This window comes from Anopheles nili, chromosome X (assembly GCF_943737925.1).
Source record: "Anopheles nili chromosome X, idAnoNiliSN_F5_01, whole genome shotgun sequence".
NCBI classification, from domain to species: domain Eukaryota; kingdom Metazoa; phylum Arthropoda; class Insecta; order Diptera; family Culicidae; genus Anopheles; species Anopheles nili.
In genome coordinates this window covers 1,655,158-1,677,512 of record NC_071293.1, presented here as the reverse complement: position 1 = coordinate 1,677,512, position 22,355 = coordinate 1,655,158, and the positions used below count along the sequence as shown (strand labels likewise).

General features: G+C 46.4%; 4 protein-coding genes across 4 annotated transcripts; 1 reads left to right on the top strand and 3 right to left on the bottom strand.

Annotated features, from left to right (window-relative positions):
* Positions 1 to 267: 267 nt before the first annotated feature.
* LOC128728696 (cytochrome P450 4c3-like) lies at positions 268 to 7,172 on the bottom strand. The gene is made up of 5 exons (XM_053822331.1): positions 6,953 to 7,172; positions 4,154 to 4,269; positions 1,448 to 1,727; positions 1,312 to 1,381; positions 268 to 1,225 (listed from the first exon to the last, which is right to left on the bottom strand). The coding sequence occupies exons 1-5, from the start codon at positions 7,170 to 7,172 to the stop codon at positions 268 to 270; spliced, it is 1,644 nt and encodes a 547-aa protein (XP_053678306.1).
* A 3,398-nt stretch (positions 7,173 to 10,570) lies between these two features.
* Positions 10,571 to 13,256, bottom strand: LOC128729248 (cytochrome P450 4c3-like). The gene is made up of 5 exons (XM_053822914.1): positions 13,004 to 13,256; positions 12,100 to 12,215; positions 11,733 to 12,012; positions 11,593 to 11,662; positions 10,571 to 11,513 (listed from the first exon to the last, which is right to left on the bottom strand). Exons 1-5 carry the CDS (start codon positions 13,254 to 13,256, stop codon positions 10,571 to 10,573), a joined length of 1,662 nt encoding a protein of 553 aa, XP_053678889.1.
* A 1,532-nt stretch (positions 13,257 to 14,788) lies between these two features.
* LOC128728384 (cytochrome P450 4c3-like) lies at positions 14,789 to 18,404 on the bottom strand. Its single transcript, XM_053822006.1, has 5 exons — positions 18,179 to 18,404; positions 17,080 to 17,195; positions 15,959 to 16,238; positions 15,809 to 15,878; positions 14,789 to 15,704 (listed from the first exon to the last, which is right to left on the bottom strand). The coding sequence occupies exons 1-5, from the start codon at positions 18,402 to 18,404 to the stop codon at positions 14,789 to 14,791; spliced, it is 1,608 nt and encodes a 535-aa protein (XP_053677981.1).
* A 2,267-nt stretch (positions 18,405 to 20,671) lies between these two features.
* On the top strand, positions 20,672 to 22,078 carry LOC128728383 (uncharacterized). The gene is made up of 4 exons (XM_053822005.1): positions 20,672 to 20,827; positions 20,893 to 21,026; positions 21,094 to 21,220; positions 21,293 to 22,078. Exons 1-4 carry the CDS (start codon positions 20,672 to 20,674, stop codon positions 22,076 to 22,078), a joined length of 1,203 nt encoding a protein of 400 aa, XP_053677980.1.
* The last annotated feature ends 277 nt before the right edge of the window (positions 22,079 to 22,355 follow it).

Sequence of the window (22,355 nt, the reverse complement as noted above, 5' to 3'; positions counted from 1 at the left end):
ATATATATATATATATATATATATATATATATATATATATATATATATATATATATATATATATATATATATATATATATATCGCTCTGAGCAAGTATTTATCACACAGAAGCGCCTGATCGTAACAATTTGCTTGTGTATGCACCATAACCCGGAACAATAATAGCTACGTTTCTTACGATATGTATTTTCTTGTCATAATGCTCACTGGCGTAATTTTATGTTTTTCGATTTTCAAGCCTTGCCATACTACAAGAATTATCATGCTCAGTTTCGTTGAAAGATTCGAATGCGTAATCCGTTTTTAGGTCGTAGAATTAATTCACCTAGCAACGTAAGATTCTCTCTTCGATCGACCGCTTCGATTCGGTACTTACGCAGTACGGCAGAAATGATTGACTTCTCTTCTAATACTGCAAACTTCTGACCTATGCAATTCCGTGGCCCAGCACTAAATGGGATATACGCGTATGGATGACGGCCTCGACAATTTTCAGGTAGGAAGTGATCCGGATTAAATTTATCAGGATTGGGAAACACTTCTGGATTGCGATGCAATTGGTATACGACGATCATAGCTGTTGTTCCAGCTGGTAACACATATCCATCGATGTCAACATCTTCGGTTAATCGCCGAGCTATGAGTGGTACACTCGGATACAGGCGCAAACCTTCTTTGATGCAAGCCTCCAGATATTTCATCTCGTTCAACTCCTGCATTGTGGGGAAACGTTCACGATCTCCTCCCATGATCTGATCGATTTCTTCTACGATACGATCCTGGATGGCCGGGTTGGTTCCGAGCAATAGCAAAATCCAAGAGATGGCTGCCGATGTTGTGTCATGACCCTCGAACATAAACGTGTCAACCTCTTCACGAATGTCCTCGTGGGTAAGAACCGTACCGTCCTGTGAAGCCTCGATAAGCAGATCCAGGAAGGCGAGTCGTTTCTTACGTCCAAATTCTTCATGCGACAGATATTCGTCTTTGTTATTGTTCCCATCCTGATTGTCTTGACCGTTGCCGTTTTGTTTGTTATTATTCTTGTCGTCAATAAGCTTCTGGAGTCTAATTTCCTCCTTCCGTTCATGGATGACTCGATTAGAAAACTCGTGTAAAATTCCGAGGCACTTTTGATGATCCTTATAATCTTGCGTTAGTTTAAAGATGAAATCTGGTTGTAGCCAAATTTTTTGCTGTCGATTCTGTACGATGCTTCCAATTCTGCAGAGTATAATAGATTTGATAAAACAATCCGGCTAAATAAAGTGTCGATAGTTTTTATAAAAAGTGGGGTTTCGAGTACTTACTGGTACACAGCTTTCACATATTCGGAATCTGAGTTGCATTGTGCATTAACTTGCCGTCCCATGGCTGTTTCTATTGTCGAAAAAATAGTGAAATTTTATTTTGTAACAGTTAAGCTAGAATTGTTGCTCTGCTTACCACACACAACGTCGAGAGCACACAGAGTCACATACGGGAAACAGTTGAATCCTTCCTCGTTACCCAGCTCGGCAGCAAGCCGCTTTACTAGCACAGCGCTTTGTTCCTGAAAGATGTCTACAAAGTCGTCCAGAATCTTGAAGTGAAAGGCAGGAGTCAGAATCTTGCGCCGTGGATGCCACTTCTTCCCAGGGCTCGTAAGCAAACCCGTTCCTAACCATGGCTTCAGAAACTCATAATCATGGCTTTTTTCTATATGCTTTTGGCTGCCGAGGATACGCTGTAAAAGGAGAGAAAAGTAATAATTTTAACTAAACAGAGTTCAAAGGTGTTTAACATTAGTGTTTAAAAAAAGTAATTCACATGTGCCACTTCTTATACAAAGGACCTCTTCGTATAAGTAGGAAAATATTTTCAAGAGTAAGTCCGTAAGTTTGAAATTAATAAACTAAGCACTGTGCTAGAAAACTGCAGCTGCATGCTTTATGCATTTCGGGCATTTGCACAAGTCTTATGTTTATTAATGAACTCATCAACAACTCAAATGACAATTGGACCCTGAAGGAGCAATCCAGGTTTCGAGGTATCCATTTGTTAGTTTCGATGTCGTATTCAAGATTGTAGGACGCCGTCATTAGGGTGTTGTGGGAGCACAAAGAGCTTGAACTTGAAGCTTGAAGCGCACAAGGTCGTCGAGATAATTGCGTGGCGAGCGTTGTGATTTTGTCCGAACAGGGCCTGGGAACTGTCGCGTTTTCGTCCATTTTACGATACGGAATGGGTGCAAGAGATCCGTTATGTTGAGGCATGCTTTGAACAATGCAGATCACGATAAAGAATCCGTACTGTGCTGGTACCACGTGTAACTGCAACGTATGATAATTGGGCACTGTAACCTGCTTTGGTGTATACTGCTTCAGGTTGTTCATGGTCAGATGAATTTCTACTTTTAAAGATGCACTTCTGAATGCTATGGCATTTGGTTTCGCAATAGGTTTCGAGTTTGTTTCTCACAAGTTAACAAATTGCGTATTTAATCATGGCTGTTGTTTCACATTATCTCTATTCAATGGTAAATCGTCAAGCAGTGCAAAAAGCAGTGGATTGCTTTTCATAACCAGTGCAACCAGCTTCTCACAGTGGATCACAGAAATAAAATCTAACTTAAATAGATAAATAAATAAATATATAATGTCGCCAGTCAACGGTATCTAATGTAGTCAGCGTTTGACTGCAAGTGGCTCGTGGTTTCGTTTCACGGTTATATAATTATAGTATCTATATGTGCATATGTAGAGCCATTTCAAAATGGTGTTTTTTAATCATGCTCAAACTTGTACCGATCTGTGTTATCGATTGATTGATATTCAGCTACTTTTATCCATGCTTTACAATACGGTGTCTGACCTATTAAATAGGCGAATGGATTTGGTTTGGGTATGGTTTTGAGCGCCATCATGGTGGTAACTTGAAGAAGATTATAAAAAAAAATTAAAAAGGCAAAAAGTGGCAAATTTTTTGCTAATACGACTTTGGCACTAATACATTAATTTGAAAAACCACATTCGAGCAGTAGCTTCCTCCGGTTAGAAGTAAATACAGCGGTAGAAGAATAACTGGCTGCTAAACCGGTTTTAAAATTCAGTGAAAGCATAGATTCCACATCCTACATTTTATTGCATACAAATAATAAAGCAGTGCTCACGGAGTTCCTCTCTTTGATTCCTTGCTGCTACGATTCATCTCTTAGGTTAATTAATTTAAATTTCATTTAATTTCAAAGGCATTACTAAAACAAACTTCATCGGCGAGTTGGCTGGTTAAATATAGTTTTCAAGAAATCCGGTTGTTCATCCAAGACTCATTCGAATATATGAGTGTTAGTTTTTTGGATGCCATTCGAAGCGATTGCCAAACGTCGAGAATATTCAAAAATGTTAGCCTTGAATTTCAATGGTTGCTTCGCCCAATTTTAACTGGATTTCGCTTGATCAGAAGTTTTCCTTGTAAGGAATAATTTCTAATTCCTTCAAATATTAACTTCATTTCAACTAACGACAATTTTGCTGTGTTTAGTTTCGATTCATCTGTCCCTTCGACCCTGGAAAAAAGCTCACGTGGAAGCCAAATATATACACAAAATTAACGCTGTTTGGCTTAAAGGCGCTCGCAATGTTTCATTGAAGGTTTTTCACTGCATGACATCACATTCCCCCAATCGTGGCTTCGCTCTGTTTGAAGCTTACTTAGCGATACAACCGGAAAAAGCGTTTGAAGGTTAGCGAAGCTGCATTTGATGATGGTGATAAAGTTTACTCTTAGTTCAAAGATAATGGTTTTATTGTAGAATTATATAGCTATTTTCCTTTTTTGAAGTACGCGTTTAGTTTTTTTTATACTGCTACCTGATTTTCGTTTGATTGAGATACGATATATAGACTTCGATGGTGCTCAGTACTTCGTTACAGCAGCATGCTGGGAAGTGGATAGTTGTTAGCACCATCACGGTTATCAATGACAAGGTCACATACGACTATATTAAAAATAGACCTTCCGCTCTTCGAATAACTTTCAAAAACAATCAAATGGAGTAAAATTGAACTAAAACTGTTAGTAAGTGAACAATATAAGCAATGAAAGTGCTGTCCTTGAGCGATAAATTTGATTTGAGCTGTGTTTCCCCTGTCCGGCTTCGGTTTGACTTACCTCGACTGCGCTGGCTTTAGAGATCATGACATAAGGCAAAGGGCCATTCCAGGCTCTGCTAAACCCTTGAATTCTTCCATACAGCTTCCGAATGGCGATGATTCGATTGAAGATTTCTAACAGAACAAGTCATGTAGAGAGTAAGGAGAGAAAAGATACAAATTTAGTTTCCATTGAGCTGTACCATCCTGCCCGGAAAGGTTGACGAACTCCTGTGCTAGTGCGTCATTTGGAGTCGATCGAAGTTGTAGTAAATTCGATTTTGGGACGCAGATTCGCTAGCGTTTAATTTGATTCCGCTGATTGGTGTTCCAGCTTGAATCGCATTTCGATGATTATCCATGCCTGTTTTCCCAAGTCATTCGCATCGATATATTTTATTACTAGTCATATTTAGGCGGTTCCTCACACCAGACGCGAATAGCTGGTCATGTTTAGATCGTTTTGCTGGTTGTGTTGAACCGGGAAGCTAAATTTCTAACTTTTCTTTCTATAGAGATTATCTTAAACACAGCGGGTGTTGTCGTTATACGTAGAATACGTTAGAGATTATGCGCGTTTGTCGTAACCGTTATACAACGTGGCTGAAGCCAACCGTTTCGAAAATCCATTTGATATTTGTACCATGTATCAATGTTGTTTCGGATAGCCGAAAGTTACGGGTAGGTTGTGTAACGACTGACTAGCAAAACATCGTATGCTGGATTGAGAAAGAAAACTTGGGAAAGGAGTTTGGGTCACACAAAACGCAATAGTTTAGGCAGCGCTCTCGACTTAGTTCATGGAGCTACATTTAGTACACATCGCTGCGAGTTGTACAAACGTCTTCACAAGCAAACAAAAGTAAGAATAGATTATGCGTTTCTCGAAGCTTTTCGGAAAAAAGTGAAAATCGCGCAGAGCCATTGTTTCGATTATTCCATACGGTTTAGAAATGGTTTAAAAATTTATTTATCTGCTCACTATTGGCAGATGCTAAAGCGACACAAGTCATTTGAAGCTTTTGCACGTGAGAGATCCACCTCACGGATCTCCAGTGATCCACGGCTGCAGTGATGTTGCAAATGCCGTGTTCGATGGAACGGCTAATAAGCCGGTGAAATCAAGCCAGCAACAAAACGCCCGATCCTTTCGATTTGTCATACACTGGCAAACTATCGTTCAGAGTGTACAAAAAAGAAGAAACTCTTCCCTTCACCAACGCATGTTTGTGGTGCAAAAAAAAAGAAAGAAAAAACTACACACTGCTACAAAGAAAATAGTTAACTCGGGGGTTGGGGTTCGTTTCGTGGAACGTTTTTAAACGGCCCAACGGCCCAATGGCCCAAGTCCCATTCGATGGGGTGTGCGGCAACGACCCACAAAGGGGCAGCATTTCTAGGCAGCTAGCGTTTTGGGGGTCTACATCTTGGAACGGGTCCGGTCGCAAGGCCGAGGCTTACGAAAGCAGAAGTTGCGCGGTGGGATTTGAATGAATGACCGTCCAGTGGAAGTAGGAAAAAGCACGATTATTTTTAGTAGCTCTAGCGATTATGCAACGAACACGGCTTGGTATTGAACGAAACAAAAGCTTCGGTTGGAGAAAAAAAAGAGGCACGACACAGATATGTTATGCTGCGATCGGTTCCTGCAGCATCGTATAAACCAGTATAAAAAGCCGAATAAAAAGCCGGCCTCTTACCCGCTCTTGCGTGGGCCAGGGAGCGCAGGGGTTTCGAAATGACCCTTCCAATGTGCCACCCCGCGAGGCGACGAATTACCCTGACAGTGAAAATGAAGTGAACATCATTGGTTTCGAAACCGCAGCAAGTGCACGGTTCAACTGCTCGAAGACAGTGCAGGTAATTGTGCTCACCTTGACCGCCAATGTGCCTTGCCCAGTACACGATCGCGAGACAGAAAAGCATTGGACGTAACGAGGGAGCGTACACGCGAGTAGGATTCAGATATTGAGAGAGGGACAAAGAAAATGAATCACTGAGAGAACGAACATATCAACGATGGATCTGTTTTGGGTTTGCTGATTAATTGCATGCTGCGCATAAGAGCTACAGTGTCAGAGATGTGGGGTCATTCACCGACGAGATGTTTTAGATATGTCACAGAGCTGAGCGGCTCCGTTACACCAGCTGAATGCAGAAAGCCCATATTGAGCTGGTTGCAGCTGGTTGTTTTCGATTCAAAAACAAAGCAAGCAACGCAGATTCGCGGTCTCCGTTCGCTCTGAAGGTGTTTTGCCCTAATATGTAATAATTTAAATTGTACATGCTTTGATGGTGCTTTTTTAAACGCGTCACTGAGTGGTCGCACACGCGGAACCAAAGAAAACCCAATCCAGTTGCCCGAGCGACGACAAGGCGTCATGGCAGTTGATGGCGATTTAAAACACGCCGCAGTATTCCAACACTGTGCTGCTTCATGTTTGAACAAAGTCCGGTGTATCGCCTGCTTGATGGTTTCGCCCAACTCGGTGAGATTCTTTGGCAGAAGGTTACAGACGGACAACAAGAGGCTGGAACTGGGCTACAGACATACAACCTTCTGGCGAGATAGGCATAAGCGATCAAATGATGTTTAACCGATTCCATAGGCCGCGGTTGTTTGAGTTGTTGATTAGAGCCGTGAACTAGACGTCGCCCTCGACAAGCAGGAAGCGATCGAGATCAAGATGGTAACAAGGAAGTGACCGTCGAAGGTGCTTTTGATTCGAAGTGACTAATCTGATTCAGTATTTATCACGCGTTAAGACGCAAATGTTCGAAGGACGCTCGATCGGTTAGATCGGTTGCATCCACTCACCATCGTGGTCGACATTGATGTGCAGCGTGTTGCCAAGGATGGGCAAACCCGCTGGACCAGGAATCTTCTCGATGTGCCGCACGATATGGGCGCGTCGTCGGTTATACACGTAGATCGCGCAGCCTACCGTTGTCAGGAGCAGCAGCGTCACTGGGGAGAACAGAGTGAAGAGTTTGGCCAACTTCGTCAGAACCAAACTTCCACCGATCAGGCTCTCCATGCTGCGTGGGAACTCGGGTTCGTGTGGAGCAGGATACGGTGCTTTCTGGGAGTTGTCAGATGGCGCGTAAATTTGATAGCTGTTTGCTTGCTGGGCGTCAGGATACTTCGTTCTTAAACGGTTATGTTCCGCGGGAATGCGTTGGTGGGCGCCAAAAGTCGCGTCACCCGGTCGAAGTAATGTTACTACCTATCACTAGCACGCGCCCATAATCAATCACTACAGTCACTGGAGAACCGCAGAACGTTATATCTCACTTCGTGCCAATGTGCTGCATTCACCTGATGTGCTTCGGTTCTACCTGTCACGCAGAGCCCACACATTCGACATCTGCTAGTCGCCACAACACTAAACCTGGCCATTTCTGATGGTCCAATATTTATAAGCTCTTCTGGTGCGCGTGCCACGATCAGAGCAGACCGGACTGGACAGAGATGACGAAGGCTCCCGATCGCGAACGAACAAACCGCAAAACGAACGTCAAACAGAGCGCGTTTCCGCGACGTTTCCAACACCGGCGATCGTTGGGATTTCGAGCGAACGGCTTCGGATTAGCGATATACTGAGAGGGAAAGAGAGAGAGAGACAGAGAGTGAGAGAGTGATCGAGCCCGCGATCTCGGGTGTGGAAGAGATGCTGCAGTGAATCAGCAAACGCAAGGGTGCCGATCGTGAGGTGATCGTTTGAGGCGCGGTTTTTCGGTTCGCTTCTGTCACATCAACTCCGTGCTCCATTGACGCTTAGGATGCTTAAGGAAGGTATGACGAGACCTTGCCGCTTGGGTGCATCTAACTGGTTTGGATCGTTCGCTCTATGTATCTACGGTATAGGCGTCTGGTTTATGGGTTTATTGTGCGTAAAGGCTCTGCGGTATCACTATCCGTTCGACAAGCCGGACGTTTGACGACGATCTGCTTCAGGTGTTATTTGGAGTTTTTCTTTTCTGTTTTGAAAACATTCGAAAATTATGCTCTGCAATCACCTGCGGGAATATTTCCGGTGTGCCATTCCGGGCATTCCAGCCTTAACCTAAACCGTCGTAGTACAGGCCCTTCGGGAAGTCATTACACTGTTTATTTAATTTAATTACGATAAAAGAGTACGGTTTTAAATTAAGTATCGGAGTTTTTTTTTGTTTTTGTTATACTGCAAATGTCGGAGGTCTGAGAGCAGATGCTGCATAGTAAGTGAGGTCCACAAACAACGGCCTGGCGTGGTTTAACATCAGATCGCTCAAGAGAGAGAACGTGAAGGGCGTGCACACCGCACCGATGGGAAGATGGACGAGCAATGGGGAAGCTATTATCAGCGTTATCATTATCATCAATATTGTTATTATTAACGCTAATTGCATAAACTCATTACTCACAATAAAATGTCTGGAATTAAGACCTCACCCGTGGTGGGGTGATTTAAAATATAAGCAAACTGCTTTCGTTACCTTTGACCATCGGTCTTTTACTGCCACGGCGAAGGTTGGAGCCGGACCGTGCCGGGTAGCGCAGTAGTTCGCTTCTTTTCCTTTTGGGCAGGTGAGTCGATCGACATGTCGCGAGAAATGATTTTTTTCGTTTTTTTTTACACTGAACGGCGGTACGTGTCCTCGGCGGTGGCAGTAGAAGCATTCCGCTTCTGAAAATAAGTGATGTGGAAAGAAATCAAAGTGATGTTGGAATCAAAGCCTTTCTAGAGAATGTCATCGGTACCGGCGGAAGTTGGAGTGAATGTGCGTATGTCGGCATTAAATAAAAATGGCTAATAAATCCGGCTACATACGCCACGCGGAATGGGCGGTGAGCGTTTAGGTAACAAATAAATGAATAAAACGCATCCTTCAAGCTGAATGGGCGACAGATCGACATGGTGTTGCCGTGCTTCAAGTACATCGGAAAGCTACACCTCACGATCGCGGACTCGTACGTCCTCATCGAACGCCCGTCATTACCCAGGGCACATTTTTCTCAACAAGCTTTTAAAAGATTATTATTCTGTCATCACGCACAATATGTGTCCTTTATGTTCCGGTACCCGTTCGCATCGGCGTGCTAATATGATCATTAATAATGAGTGTATTTCGCACCTCCGAGACCACCGGCAAGAGCTTCCCTCGTCGGAGAAACCCTCTGCGCAGGTTGTTTAATCAGGCGTGCACTTGTTGAGAGATTCGTCCCGATGGTGGGAAGTTCGTGAACTGCAGTTTATTTGACGTGCCTCTTCTACCGTGCCTCGTTGCGATGGGTTTTCGTTAGCGATGGAGGGAGTTTAAGAAGCCAAATAAAAATGACCCTATCGGCTAGGCTGATGCGACCCCAGACTGTGCCCAACCCAACCCAATCTCTTTCATAGCCCCGGCAGGACAGCCCTTGGCAGGCCGGTAAAGGTGTTCCGGTGGCCTTGAACCTGTCAGAATCAATCACCGCAGGCGGTAAGCAGGGAACAACATAAGATTATGTAGGCACATCCTCGAACACCCCAGACCGCCAATGTCAGTGATCGGCAGCTGAACGCCACATCCTTTTTCGCTCACATCAACTTGCGCTGGTTTCCTTCTCGATACGCAACCCTCAGCTCTCTCCAACGGCCAAGGGAGGTGGGTGGGCGAAAGGGTTTTCCTTCTTCCACGTCCGCTTGGCAAGGTGAATAGCCCCAAAACCGCAGGTCGCCCCTGCTGGGAGCATTAATGAGCCCGAAGCCGATAACAGTTAACTCAGGCAGGCAGGTCAGCCAAGAAGGGCACGCACTGATTAAGGTGCTCTTTTCTGTTAATTCTGGTAACAAACCGAGCCGATCGGTACTTTGTAGGATGACGTTGCGCAGGTAGATCAATTAGAGCGCCCGGGACAATTACCTCGGTCCATTTGACCGTCGACCGATCGTGGAGTGCGGCCGCGACCCATTCGAGTGTTTACAATTCACAATTTACGCCTTGACAGCCGATCAAGGCTCCGTCGTTTCCTTGCGTCGGGTGGGGTCTCTCTTTTGCTCGTGCAGGGTGTACATTTCGCTTTTCTTAAAGGCTTAAACTTTTACTCCTGCTAATGTCGGGTTGGCTTCCGATTGGCGGTCATTAGTGGTCGATGATTTAATAAGTAGTCGAGGCTGGAAATCAACGGGAACCAGAGGCGATTCTTTTAATCATGAGCTCTCGAGCTACTCCCTCGAAGAACTGTCGGAACATTTCCATCGTTACTGGAACGAAACTGCTCTTAAAACGTAGTGGGCATGGGCAGTGAGTTGGTTGAGCAACACGACTTTGATTTCTTTCTGGGAGACTGGGTGCAGCAACGTGTTTCCCACTTCCTGTCAAGAGATGTGTTTCTTTTATGACAAGGACCTTCTCGTTCGTTGTGTCAATCATGTCGTAAGTAACCTACTCCTTTGTAGAATAGCGGGTGGTTTTATTTTCGTTTCGTTATGCGTATTTTTAAGCCGTCTTTCGAGCGGAGCACTAGTTCCCCGAACAGCGTTAGGTTCTCTCGCCGATCAACTGCTTCGATGCGGTACTTTCGCAATACGGACACCAAGACCGCTTTGGATTCAAGTGCACCGAACTTTTGCCCAATGCAGTTCCGAGGGCCCGCGCTAAAGGGGATGTACGCAAAAGGATGACGCGGAACATTACCAGAGCCCGCTTGATCGACCATGAAGCGATCGGGATTGAAGCGATCCGGATTCGGGAACACGGACGGATCACGGTGCAGCTGGTAGACGATAATAACGGCGTTCGTGCCAGCCGGCAGCAAATGGTTGTCGATCTGTACGTCCTCTGTCAGGCGGCGACCGATGATCGGTATGCTAGGGTACAACCGAAGGCCCTCCTTGATGCACGCCTCAAGGTACCGCATTTCGTTCAGCTCGCGCATTGAGGGCCAACGTTCGCGATCACACCCCATGACGTGATCGATCTCTTTCAAGACCTTCTCCTGGATTGACGGCTCGGTGCCGAGGAGGAACAAGGTCCAAGAAATAGCTGTCGCTGTCGTGTCATGTCCGCCTAGAATGAACGTGTCAACCTCCTCGCGTATGTCCGTGTCTGACAGAATCCTTCCGCCATCCGATGCTTCGATGAGTAGGTCCAGGAAAGCGAGCTGCTTCCGTCCGGAGCTGGCGGTAGTCGCGTGCGAGTCGTCCATTGGTGTGTTATTGTTGGCATCTATCTGCTCGTCTGGCTTCATCTGGGAGGCCTGGATAATCGCTCGCCTTTCCGTGATCATCCGGTAGGAAAAGTCATGCAGGATTTCGAGGCACTTTCGCTGCTCGCGGTACTGCTTTGTGCATCGAAAGACGATGTCAGGATGCAGCCAGAGCTTCTGAAGTCGATTAAGCATGATTTCGCCAATTCTTGCAAAGTACAGAACATGTTACATTCCTCCGAAGCTGGCCCGAAAATAGCTCGCTGAGCCTCTAAGCCATAACTTACTTCTCATGTGCTCGAACGTACTTCGAATCGGATTGCTGCTGTGCATACACTGGACACCCCATAGCAGTTTCTGTAAACAGATGAGTAATAAATCATTAGCGTGCCATTATCCGCTAATTATCAGCTACATTTTCCCGTACCACAAATTATGTCCAGCGAGCACAGGGTGATGTATCGCACGCAGTCGAACCCATCTGCGTTATCTACCTCATTCGCTAGATTTTGCACCAACACAGCTGCCTGCTTGTTAAAGACTTCCACGAAGTCCGACAGTATGCGAAAATGGAAGGTGGGAGTCAGGATTTTGCGTCTATGCTGCCACTTGCTAGCGGGACTCGTGAGAAGACCGGTTCCGAGCCAAGGTTGAAGAAATTCATAGTCGCGACCTTTTTCTATATTTTTGGTGCTGTTAAGAATTTTCTGAAATGTCACCGGTATTCTCAGTGGTATGTTTGTTCAGCTTGTTCTTGCTGTGATCTCAGTTGCTAAACAAGATTGCAAACTTACCTCGACTGCTTGCGCCTTAGATATCAAAACATACGGTGTTAAACCGTTCCAAATGCGTGTGATTCCTTGACGACGTCCGTAAAGCTTTCGAGAAGCAATGATACGATTGAACAGCTCTGTGGGATAAACAAATCAAGCAAACTTTTTTAGTTATATTGCATCAAGCTTGTATAAAATATAATTATAATTAGAGAAACATCATAGTATGGTAGTTAAATAAGTTGTTTCGGACTTTATTCGAATGAAATATTTACCTTTACAGACGAAATTCCTGTTCAGCATGGCACAATCGCATATGGTAATCAATGAAACATTACCATTATATGTAATAACCTTTTATGAGTCACATATTGTTCGGATGTATCAATATCGTACATAATCTATACGAATATATTTCAGTTGTGATTAAATAAATAGTAACGAGTAGATTGACCTATCGCAAGTTTGAGCTATATGTCCAAATACTTCTAGTTTATTTTAACACATTTCCATTTCAAACGGTTTTTGTTTGAATATAAACCGCCTAAAAGTATGCAATATGTACAACACAAAGGCTATTGTACTACAATTGCATAACGCAGCCATTTCTGGTTAACGTACGCAGCCGTAAATGACGGTTATATCAGTTCAAAATATATTATATTTCACGTTTGTATCATCCAAAGCGATCTTTTTGTAAAACTCGTTTTTCAAACAAAACTAAACTATTCTTACTATACATCATTTGGTGTGTAGAGTTCACATGAATATAGATTGTTTTTATAAAGAAAAACAATGTACGAAAAGTGTAGTACATGAAGAATCTTACAGCTACATTTTTAACTATTTACTGAAGGATAGGTGCATTACTTCAGGTAATTTCTTATGTTTGATTGTTGAATGATGAATGAAGAATTGATGTTACCTTCTCTGTCAGCATTGATAAGTAGGGCATTACCAACGATTGGTAAAGTAGCTGGACCAGGAATGCAATCGATGTGTCGCACTAACCGCCGGTATCTCTCAAGGTATGCTGCTAAACAACACATTATGAAGATGAAAGTCAAGAGTAACAATACACTGGTTTTGGGAGCATTTTCTATCAATTGCTGTCTAGCCCAACTGTTTGATCCCAATCCGATGGAGTAAGTAAGTGCTGAAGAAACACTGTAACTCATCTTGCAAGCAGTCCGATCCCAAGAACACTATGTACTGCTGCAGTAAGCTCTACAGAGGGCAGAGGCAGTATCACACTTGGTCACTAACTGGCAACTAAAACTGGAAGATGCTGTGCTTCGGTTATATATATGTATGTACGAGCTCGTGGATCCCATGTTTGAGAAAGAAGACTCTCCTACTCTGCGCCGCAGCTCGCCAGAATCAGCCGAGTGAAAAATTATAATGGTCATTAACATCTGAACACGTGAAGAGAGCTTAGCTACCAAGCAACGTGCCAAAGAGGGCATTGGCTCACCTGAACGGTATAATTCCCTGCAGTTTTGTGTCACTTATGACATGCACAGTTGGATCATTTTCACTTCATTAATTAAAGTCGCATCAATTAGGCGATCCTCACGGATGCAGGCTATCTTTATGTGTTATTCCACTCTCCCACCATTGCCCAAGTGACTGCACAGGCAAATCAATTTGGGGTGCCATTATGTCACCAGTGGTGAAGATTACGCCCAACTGCTTAAAAGTGATGAATCTTTCTTTCGTCAAGTTCAAGCGTTGGTGTGCTTGTTGCAGCGATGCAAAATGCATGCATGAAGCTGCGACAATGATGTAACACAATGAGGTGGAGCTGCCATTCGTTTTCTTCAGCGAACGAAGATCTACATATCTATTCAGCTACTTAACATACGCTTCATTAGTGTGCCACTGGAGCAGAAATTGTAATAAATCGTAGCATCCAGAATAACAATGTTGGGTCATTGCTTTCGAAAATTAACGGATCAAAAATGGTAAAAAAATACTTAAACACTCTTTTGAAAATCAGTAAAATAGAGAGATAGTTTGTTACCACTTCATTCAAATCATTTGTAGTAGTATTGTTCATCATTGTACTATTGTTGGCAACAATTAGCTAAATTTAAATATGTTTCCCTCGATCATTAGCAGGCACACTTCCAAATGGATTGAAAAAGGGTAAAAGGGTTCTTTCCAAGATTGATTGTTTCTCCTACATTTATCCGTAAGAACAAAGCTAAACTCATGTAGTGTTGGATATGATAATAGTTTATAATTTGAATCTTCTCTACACATAGGTCAGCGTGTATCATTTATTATATCTAATGCGCTCTCGCTCTGGCTCTAGAGCTAGAGCAAAACAGAACATTTCGACGATGCAGCTACGGTTTATATGCACAAGTAGTCGCTAATGTGTAAGTAGCACGCAAAGCAGCGTATGCCATTGTTTCTTACATCGTGCAAGAAGATGGATAACGTTAACGAGACAACATTCGATCGCTTGTCTTTTGGATGCCGGGCCACGCGTCCCGAAGCTAGAAGCTTATAGAAAAGTCATAGTCTTATATTTGTATTCCTCTGCTGCTTCTCTAATTGACAAATGGACTAAGCAACATCGCGTCGTAGGTGGTAAAGGCATGTAATACTGAACGAATCGACATTGAAATTAAAAGGCATGCTTAACAATTACGTGGATCACTCGAACATGCTATGAGTTCTGTGCTCTTGTGCTGGTTCAACGCTACTCATCTCGTTTGTGAAGTCGCACTATCAGTCCATCTTTCGGTCTCAGCACCAGATCGCAGAGCAGCTGGACGTCCTCTCGTCGATTCACAGCTTCGATGCGAAATTTACGCAACACCGCGGATATGACCGACTTCTCCTCGAGAATTGCAAACTTCTGGCCAATGCAGTTCCGCGGTCCGGCACTGAATGGTATGTACGCGTACGGATGCCGCCCGTTGCAGTTCTCTGGCAGGAAGTTATCGGGGTTGAACTTGTCCGGGTTGGAGAACACGGATGCATCTCGGTGTAGTTCGTATACCACGATCATGGCAGTGGTGCCAGACGGAATCGTGTAGTTGTCGACTCGCACGTCCTCTGTGAGGCGTCGTCCAATGACGGGGATGCTGGGATATAACCGCAAGCCTTCTTTGATGCAACACTCCAGATATCGCATCTCGTTGAGTTCCGCCATCGTGGGACGACGCTCACGATCCTTGCCCATCACTTCATCAATCTCCTGTATCACGCGATCCTGAATCTCTGGAGCCGCCCCAAGTAGGTACAATATCCAGGCCATTGCTGCAGCCGTCGTGTCGTGGCCTCCGATGATGAACGTATCTACCTCCTCTCGAATCGCCAAGTCAGACAATCCGGAACCTTCGAGCAACAGATCAAGAAAGGCAAGCTGCTTCTTGCGATAGGCACCATCCTGGAACGAGTCAAACTCTCCATCGGCAGTGCTGTTATTGTTCTGGTCCAACATCTCCTTGCGCTTGCGAAGTTCCTCTTTACGTTCGCGAACCACCCGGTCAGAGAAACTGTGCAGCACTTTCAAGCATTCCTGGTGCTTTTGGAACTCCTTCGTGCGCTTGAATACGAAGTCGGGATGCAACCATATCTTCTGGAGGCGGTTTCGAATCACCTTTCCAATCCTGCCAAAGGAGCAAAAAACAACGCGAAAGCAACACTGCATTAGAGCACCCTAACCAAACAATGCACCCCAGTTTTTTACGAGCCCTCTTCTCCGATACTCAACTGTTTGTGCGCACGGACGTACTCGGAGTTGGAGTTTTTCTGCGCATACACCGGACATCCCATGGCAGTTTCTGGTGAGGGATAGGAACATGAAATAGAAAGCGAACATCATTTACTGTGGCAGTATGGTCCACCATGCGTCGAGACTTACCGCAGAAGATGTCCAGCGCGCACAGCGTCACGTACGGCACGATGTTGAGCTCCGAAGCGTGTTGCGTGTGCTCCGACAGCTTCTCTATCAAAACGTCCGCCTGGTTCTGGAAAATCGTCACAAAGTCCGACAGTATCTTGAAGTGGAACGCGGGTGTCAGCGACTTGCGGCGGGGATGCCAGATGTAGCCGGGTGAGGTGAGCAAACCATTGCCCAGCCATGCTTTCATGTACTCGTAGTCGTTGCTCTTCTCCACCAGCTTCGGGTTGCTCAGTATTGGCTGCGGGATGCAATTAGGCGAGCGAGAGCATCAGTACGTGCCGTTACATATCGGATGGAGTTGTTCGCTTGGTCGGTGGTCGGTGGTCGGTGGTCGAAGGCAAACATTGTTACACTTATTATAATTTTTCCTTCCAATCCTAAACAAATTCACGGCCAGAGAATTCAATGTCACCGATTATTAGCTTTTACGGTAAGAGTCGACGAGATCCGTACTCTCGGAGCGAATCCAGCCGCAGTCACCTTCAGCCGCCGGCAGAGAAAATCCACATTTGAGAGGTTTTGCCTTCACAGCGTGTTAGGCTTACCCGACATTTTCACGATTAAGCTCTCCGATTGGTGATCCGCTGGCCAAGGTTTTCCTGACCGACCGGCCGTTTTGCATGCCACCTGGTATGCTCCATTTTGTTCTAGGGGTCAAGCAGTTCTAGTGCGAAAATCGCGAGTGCACTGCTGAGACTTACCGGGCATCTTCATTGCCCTAAATCGAACCGACCACATTGCTGACACAATTCACGTGCATGCCACAAAAAATTGCCTATCGCAGCTGATTCGTTGGAGGGCAAACAACGCTCAGCTTTTCAATTTTATTTGTTGTGAAAAGCTAGCGTTGTTTTTCATGCATCACACACGCCTATGCCACCGTGTCGTTTTGCTTTCTCACCCGAAGCCGAATGATTGCTTTTGGGCCAGCAAAACAAGCGAAATATTTTGATGACCTTGCTGCGGCATGCTGCCAGTATTCGGGGCTCGTGAGCAGGAAGTTAATTAAGCACCCGGGAAGCTAATCGATGCCGACCGCACCGGATGCTAGGATGTGGAAGAAACGTTGGGTCACTTACCTCGACGGCGGACGCCTTCGAAATCAGCACGTAAGGAATGGGACCGTTCCAGACGCGGCTTATACCCTGCCGACGGCCAAACATCTTTCTCGAAGCGATAATGCGATCGAACAGCTCTGCCGAACGTTGGCGTTGCGTTGGGGTCATGGAATGGAAGGAAACAGAGACGCTTTTGAAGGACGGTTTGCGTAAGGTCCGGTTAAGGTTTAAGGACGCATGAAATTAAAATTATCATCGTAGAAAACGGCGCGCATTCGCGAACTGCGTGCACCCTCTCGTCTATGGCCACATTTTCCACCCCGTGAACCTGTTTGAGCATGTGTGCGTGTGTGTGTTTTTCGGCAAATCATTATGCGGCCAATTGGAGCCCCAGCCATCGATCGCCGGAAAGCTTGCCGTATCGTGTTTTATTCATGCTCACCAGCCTACCTTGCACGTTATCTCACACTCGAGGCCATCACCGGCCCTCGGTGGGTGCAGTTTGAATTTCTATGCGTAATATTTCGACCCACATATAATCCCAGCCTGCGCGTTCCGAAAACAGAAAACGTTTTAATCGGCTCATCACCCTTCTGCCGCAGGTGGCCTAAACGCGTGAGTGGCCCAACACCGACCGGCTATCACACCAACGAGCCAGGTCCGCGGACGTGGTGTCGAAATCAAATTAATATGAGACGACGAAACTGCATGTGACGGCAAGGGACGGCTCCACCGCTCGTAACCTATTGCGTGGCCGGTTGCTGTTCCGAGTAGGAATGGTTGATATAAGGCAGCCACGATGGGGAGACGGCCAATCAACATAGGCACGCATTTTCACCCAAAATACCTGTGCCAGCGTTCACCTTGAAACGGTTTTCCCTCGTGAGCGACGTTTCCGGATTCGCGATGACATAATACTTTTTTTCGTCAACGTCGTTCGTTGACTTTCATCCGCCCGTTTGGGGTGTCTAAATCCCCTTCAATGTTGGCCAATCTGTGTTGGTGGCACGATACCTATTGCAACTCAAACCTGGGTGCACTGATAACGCGACCAGCCGCGTCTCGGTTGCTTGATTGATGCAGTTGGGATGTTGATTGTTGCTGTGAAGTGTTTGCTTACCGTCTTTACAGCCGACGTTGATCTGCAGTCCGTTACCAACGAGTGGCATGCAGACGGGTCCTGGGATTTGGTCGATCAATCGAACCATCTTCGCCCGGCGAGCCTTGTACACCAGCAGTACAAGCGTGGCGATCAGCAACATTGCGAGAGTCATCGGTGAGAACACAGCCAACAACGCTGTCAGCCGGCGCATCGTCCATCGGTCCGAAGTGAACGAGTTTTCCATCGTTGCGAGGGGAGTTTTCCCACAGTTTCTATCAGCGCATGTGCCACCCGAGCTAAGGATGGTTGCTTTCACTCACCCACTCGGCCCACTCGGGCTCGTACCACTATCACTGTGCAATTGAACGAACTGTGGTGGGCGTTTGTGTTGCTTCCGCGTTGTTGATGAGCCCGCTAGATGGCGCTTTAAAGGTGCGGTTATCGAGCGTGTGCTGAGCTAGGCGACAACACGTCCACCAGGTTTCAGAGGTGGACTTCCAAAGCTTCGATCGGCTTCCAACAGCGATCCAGGTGCCGAACGCGCTCACGGCGCGGAGTATTTTGACGATCTAAGCGCGACGAACACCGTGGACCTACATTTATAAATTTGGGTCCGATCCGGTCGGTCCGATCGGTGACCTCTAGCGATGAAAACGGCGCCGTAAACGGCACCCAGATGGGGCCGCTTTTCTTTCTGCCTTCCTCCCCACTCGGGCGCCCATTTCCCGCCCCACGCGTGCTTTGTGCGTCCTATGGAACGTCGATCGTCGGCATAATTGTCGCTCGCCGTTCGAAGGGGCGCATCGTTGCGAAGGGGTGCTAGTCGACTAATGAAACATAATTTGGCTTGCTCGCGGGTCGGTTGTTTGGATGGGCGAATGTGACAGCTGAACTTGGGCAGATTCCTCGCATCGTCCTGATCGAACCTCAATGTCATTTCCACGCTCGAACCTTTTTGCCCGTGCCCCGCTTTGGTTGAATTGTTTCACCTTAATGCACTTTTAAATGGCTCCTCCTTAGGCGGACCTTTAATAGCCGGACTGAGGATGTGTTCAAAGTTTTCGCTTGACATAGCATCCCCACCCAAACGGGGAGGGAGCTCCCAAATTTAGCACGTCGCTTGACGCGGATCGAGAAATAATGGCTTATTATTGAAACCATCCACCCCGGGGCTTCGTTCTGCCAGTCATAGGAAACTATCAATCCCATTCGATTCCGCACAAGGCTAGGGGCAAAGTTTAGCTAGCCACCGGAGTGCAGCACCACACAGCTTCTACACGTTTGGGCGAGTTAATCGACTAACGATGACTAGATCTCGCACGGTCGACCGCATATTTCCTCGCCAGACCCGACCGCTTGGGTCGGCTTTTCGCATTTTCTCCCCATATCAACTCCGAGCAGCGACACGCCAGCCTTTCGATTGATTGATTTTCAATTAATTCTGCTCCCGTGCGAGCCAACCACCGCCGGTGCGTCTCGGTGAGGCTGGGGTGCGGAAAAGTGCGTCGGTCTAAGTCGACACGGGGTTTCGGCAGCAAAACAAATCAATTCAAATTATAGCAGAGGTCAGTACAGCGAGCCATCGTCGGCTAGATTTCACTGGGGCCCAGTAATCACAAGGCTACCCGTTGACGGTGTACAATTAAATGTATCATCACTATTCGATATTTTTTTAACCCCGGCTCTCTCTAATGAGACACCAACACGAAAGGGGGGTGCGTATCTGCAGGGCCGAACGTTCGCAGAAGTGTGTAGATTTGCTCATTCAACCCTCAAGATGCGTCGGAACCGTCTCCGCTTCGTGGCGGGATGTGATTTTCCTTTATGGAACAAATTTATTTAAAACAGTAATTTGCTTGCTGCACAATTTCCGCTCGTTTTTCATTCCCCGTAAAAACCAAACACCACGCAAACAGAACGGTACGATGAAACAATATGCATACACTTCTCTTCGGTTCGATGTTGCAAAGATCAATACGGGCAGAAATTGGGCCGATCGGCCTGGAAGCGGAAGGTTTACTTGGAGCTTGCTAAACGAGCACACCATTTACATTTATAATGAGCGGTGAAATTGTGCCCGACATCGACAGAGAAGGCGATAGGAAGAACGCCGTTTGCCGATAGTAGTTTCGTAGGCTTCCGACACCATGTTACAAATATTATGCAATGGTGGCCCAAGCTAAAAAATTTGCCCAAAATTCTCCAGACGGCTCCAGGAGCTCAGAACCGTGCTTTTCCTGCGTTCGTCAGCCTCATTTGCAAGGGTTTTCATATTCACTTTGCGTGCCCCCGAAAGAGCCCTCACCGGGGACAAGGTTTGTGTGTTTTCGTGCTTCAACTCCAAGTGTGTCGTGGTGCCGTTTGTTCTGTTGAAGGAACGCAGTACTTCTCCTAGTGCAGACTGCATTTGGTGACCGGTTCGGTTAGAAGACTGCTCGTGGAGTTGGTTCGTTCTCGGATGTAGTGTAGACGTCGAGACGTCGAAGGTATTCAGAGTCTCCGCGAGGCAACATGGTGGGTCAGCTGAGCAAACATTTCCGTCAGATGACGGTCGGGAAGGACTGCCGGGATATACTGCATCCGAACCAGGATTGTGTCTCCGCCTGGTGGACTTTCTTCGTGGAAGGCGTGCTGGGTGGGATGCGCCATTATATGCCAGCTGTTGTGGTACGTATATACGTCCAGGTTGCTGGAACATCGGTGCATGTCGCTGCATGCGTCCTCTGTTGCAGACTCCTCTGCTGTTTCGTATCGGTCAGTGGAATGATCCGGAAGTGTGGAGAAACTTCATTCGACAGTACATCCGGTGCATTTTGGCTGGTTTACCCATGACGGGTGGCAGTTTTGTGGCCTTTTGCTTGTTCCAGTAGGTTCTAACAGTCCTTTAGAGACCTTACCTCTCAACTAACTCGGGCTTGTTTGATCTTGAACAGCAAACTCACAGGACGACGCTTCCCTGCTGCCTGGTTTGTGCTCGTTCCTTCCCTTGCAGGAGGTCTTACAGTTTCCTATCTTCCAAAGCACATCGTACGAGCACAGGGCATCGGTCTTTTCAACATGGTATGTAGTGTCTGGTTGAGTAGTTGCTTTGTTCTACTTATTGCCGTCTACTCTCTCTCTCTCTTTCTGTAGTACATAGAGTTTCTCATAAGACGTGCTCGTCATCCACTGGTTGGATTTCTCAGATCATCTAGGAATTCTGCCACCGTCTTGTTCGCGATTCTGAGTGCAGGCATCATGGCAACACGCCAGTATCTACAGTTGGAGCGATTTTGGTTCGCACGGCCCTATCCTGATGGTCACTGCAATGAAGGTCACGGAAACCTACCGGGGTCGTCACACCGACAGCACGTTCTAGTAGAAGTGAAGAAAGCGGTCTATATAGGCCTGGCCGTTAGTCTTATCAAGAATTTCCTCCCACACGTGACAATGCTGCTGCGAGATCCGGTCGGATTGGTGAAGCTTCTAATCACCCGGTTCGATGTAGGTCTGTTTGGTTTCATCACGTGTTACAAAACGGTGTATGAGGTAGCCAACTGTTGGTTGGCGAAGCGTCAGCTTACGCCAATTGTCCGCAGCGGCATCGGTGGATTCTTAGCCGGACTTGCGTACTGCTGCTTCCCCAACTACCTGCTGTTTACCTTCTCCATGACGGAGTTAATCGAGCTGTGCTGGTTGGCGTACATGCGCTTCGATGGAGTCTCCAAACCCGACTTCTTACGCTGGTTTGACAGAGAGGTGCCAGTCGGGATGCTGCTGTATACGGCCAGTCTCGGTATGCTGTGCCACTTGCGCATCGTTTACCCGTACCATATCAATCGCTACTGGCACAAGCTGATGGCAAATGGCACCTGGGGTCGCTCGGATACGCTGGCCTACAATTACGCCCGCATCCTGCTGGACTGTCCATCACAGTGACTTCAACAATCTACTCAACTCCCCTACAATCGACACTGATGACTACACGCGCGTAATGGCGGCTTTACAAACAGCGACTTTGCAGGTGATATGCATTAGTGTGTATGTTCTCCAGCACATGCGTCGTGCACATTACCGTTCTGCTTGAATTGGACGACCTGCCGTCGCAGCATCCTCCAAACGAGTCGAGAGATTTAGCGCAATCGACGGAAATATAAATGGCGTAGAAAAAGTCACCCACGAAACATGCATTTCTAACGGCTTGTCGGTCGAGCAA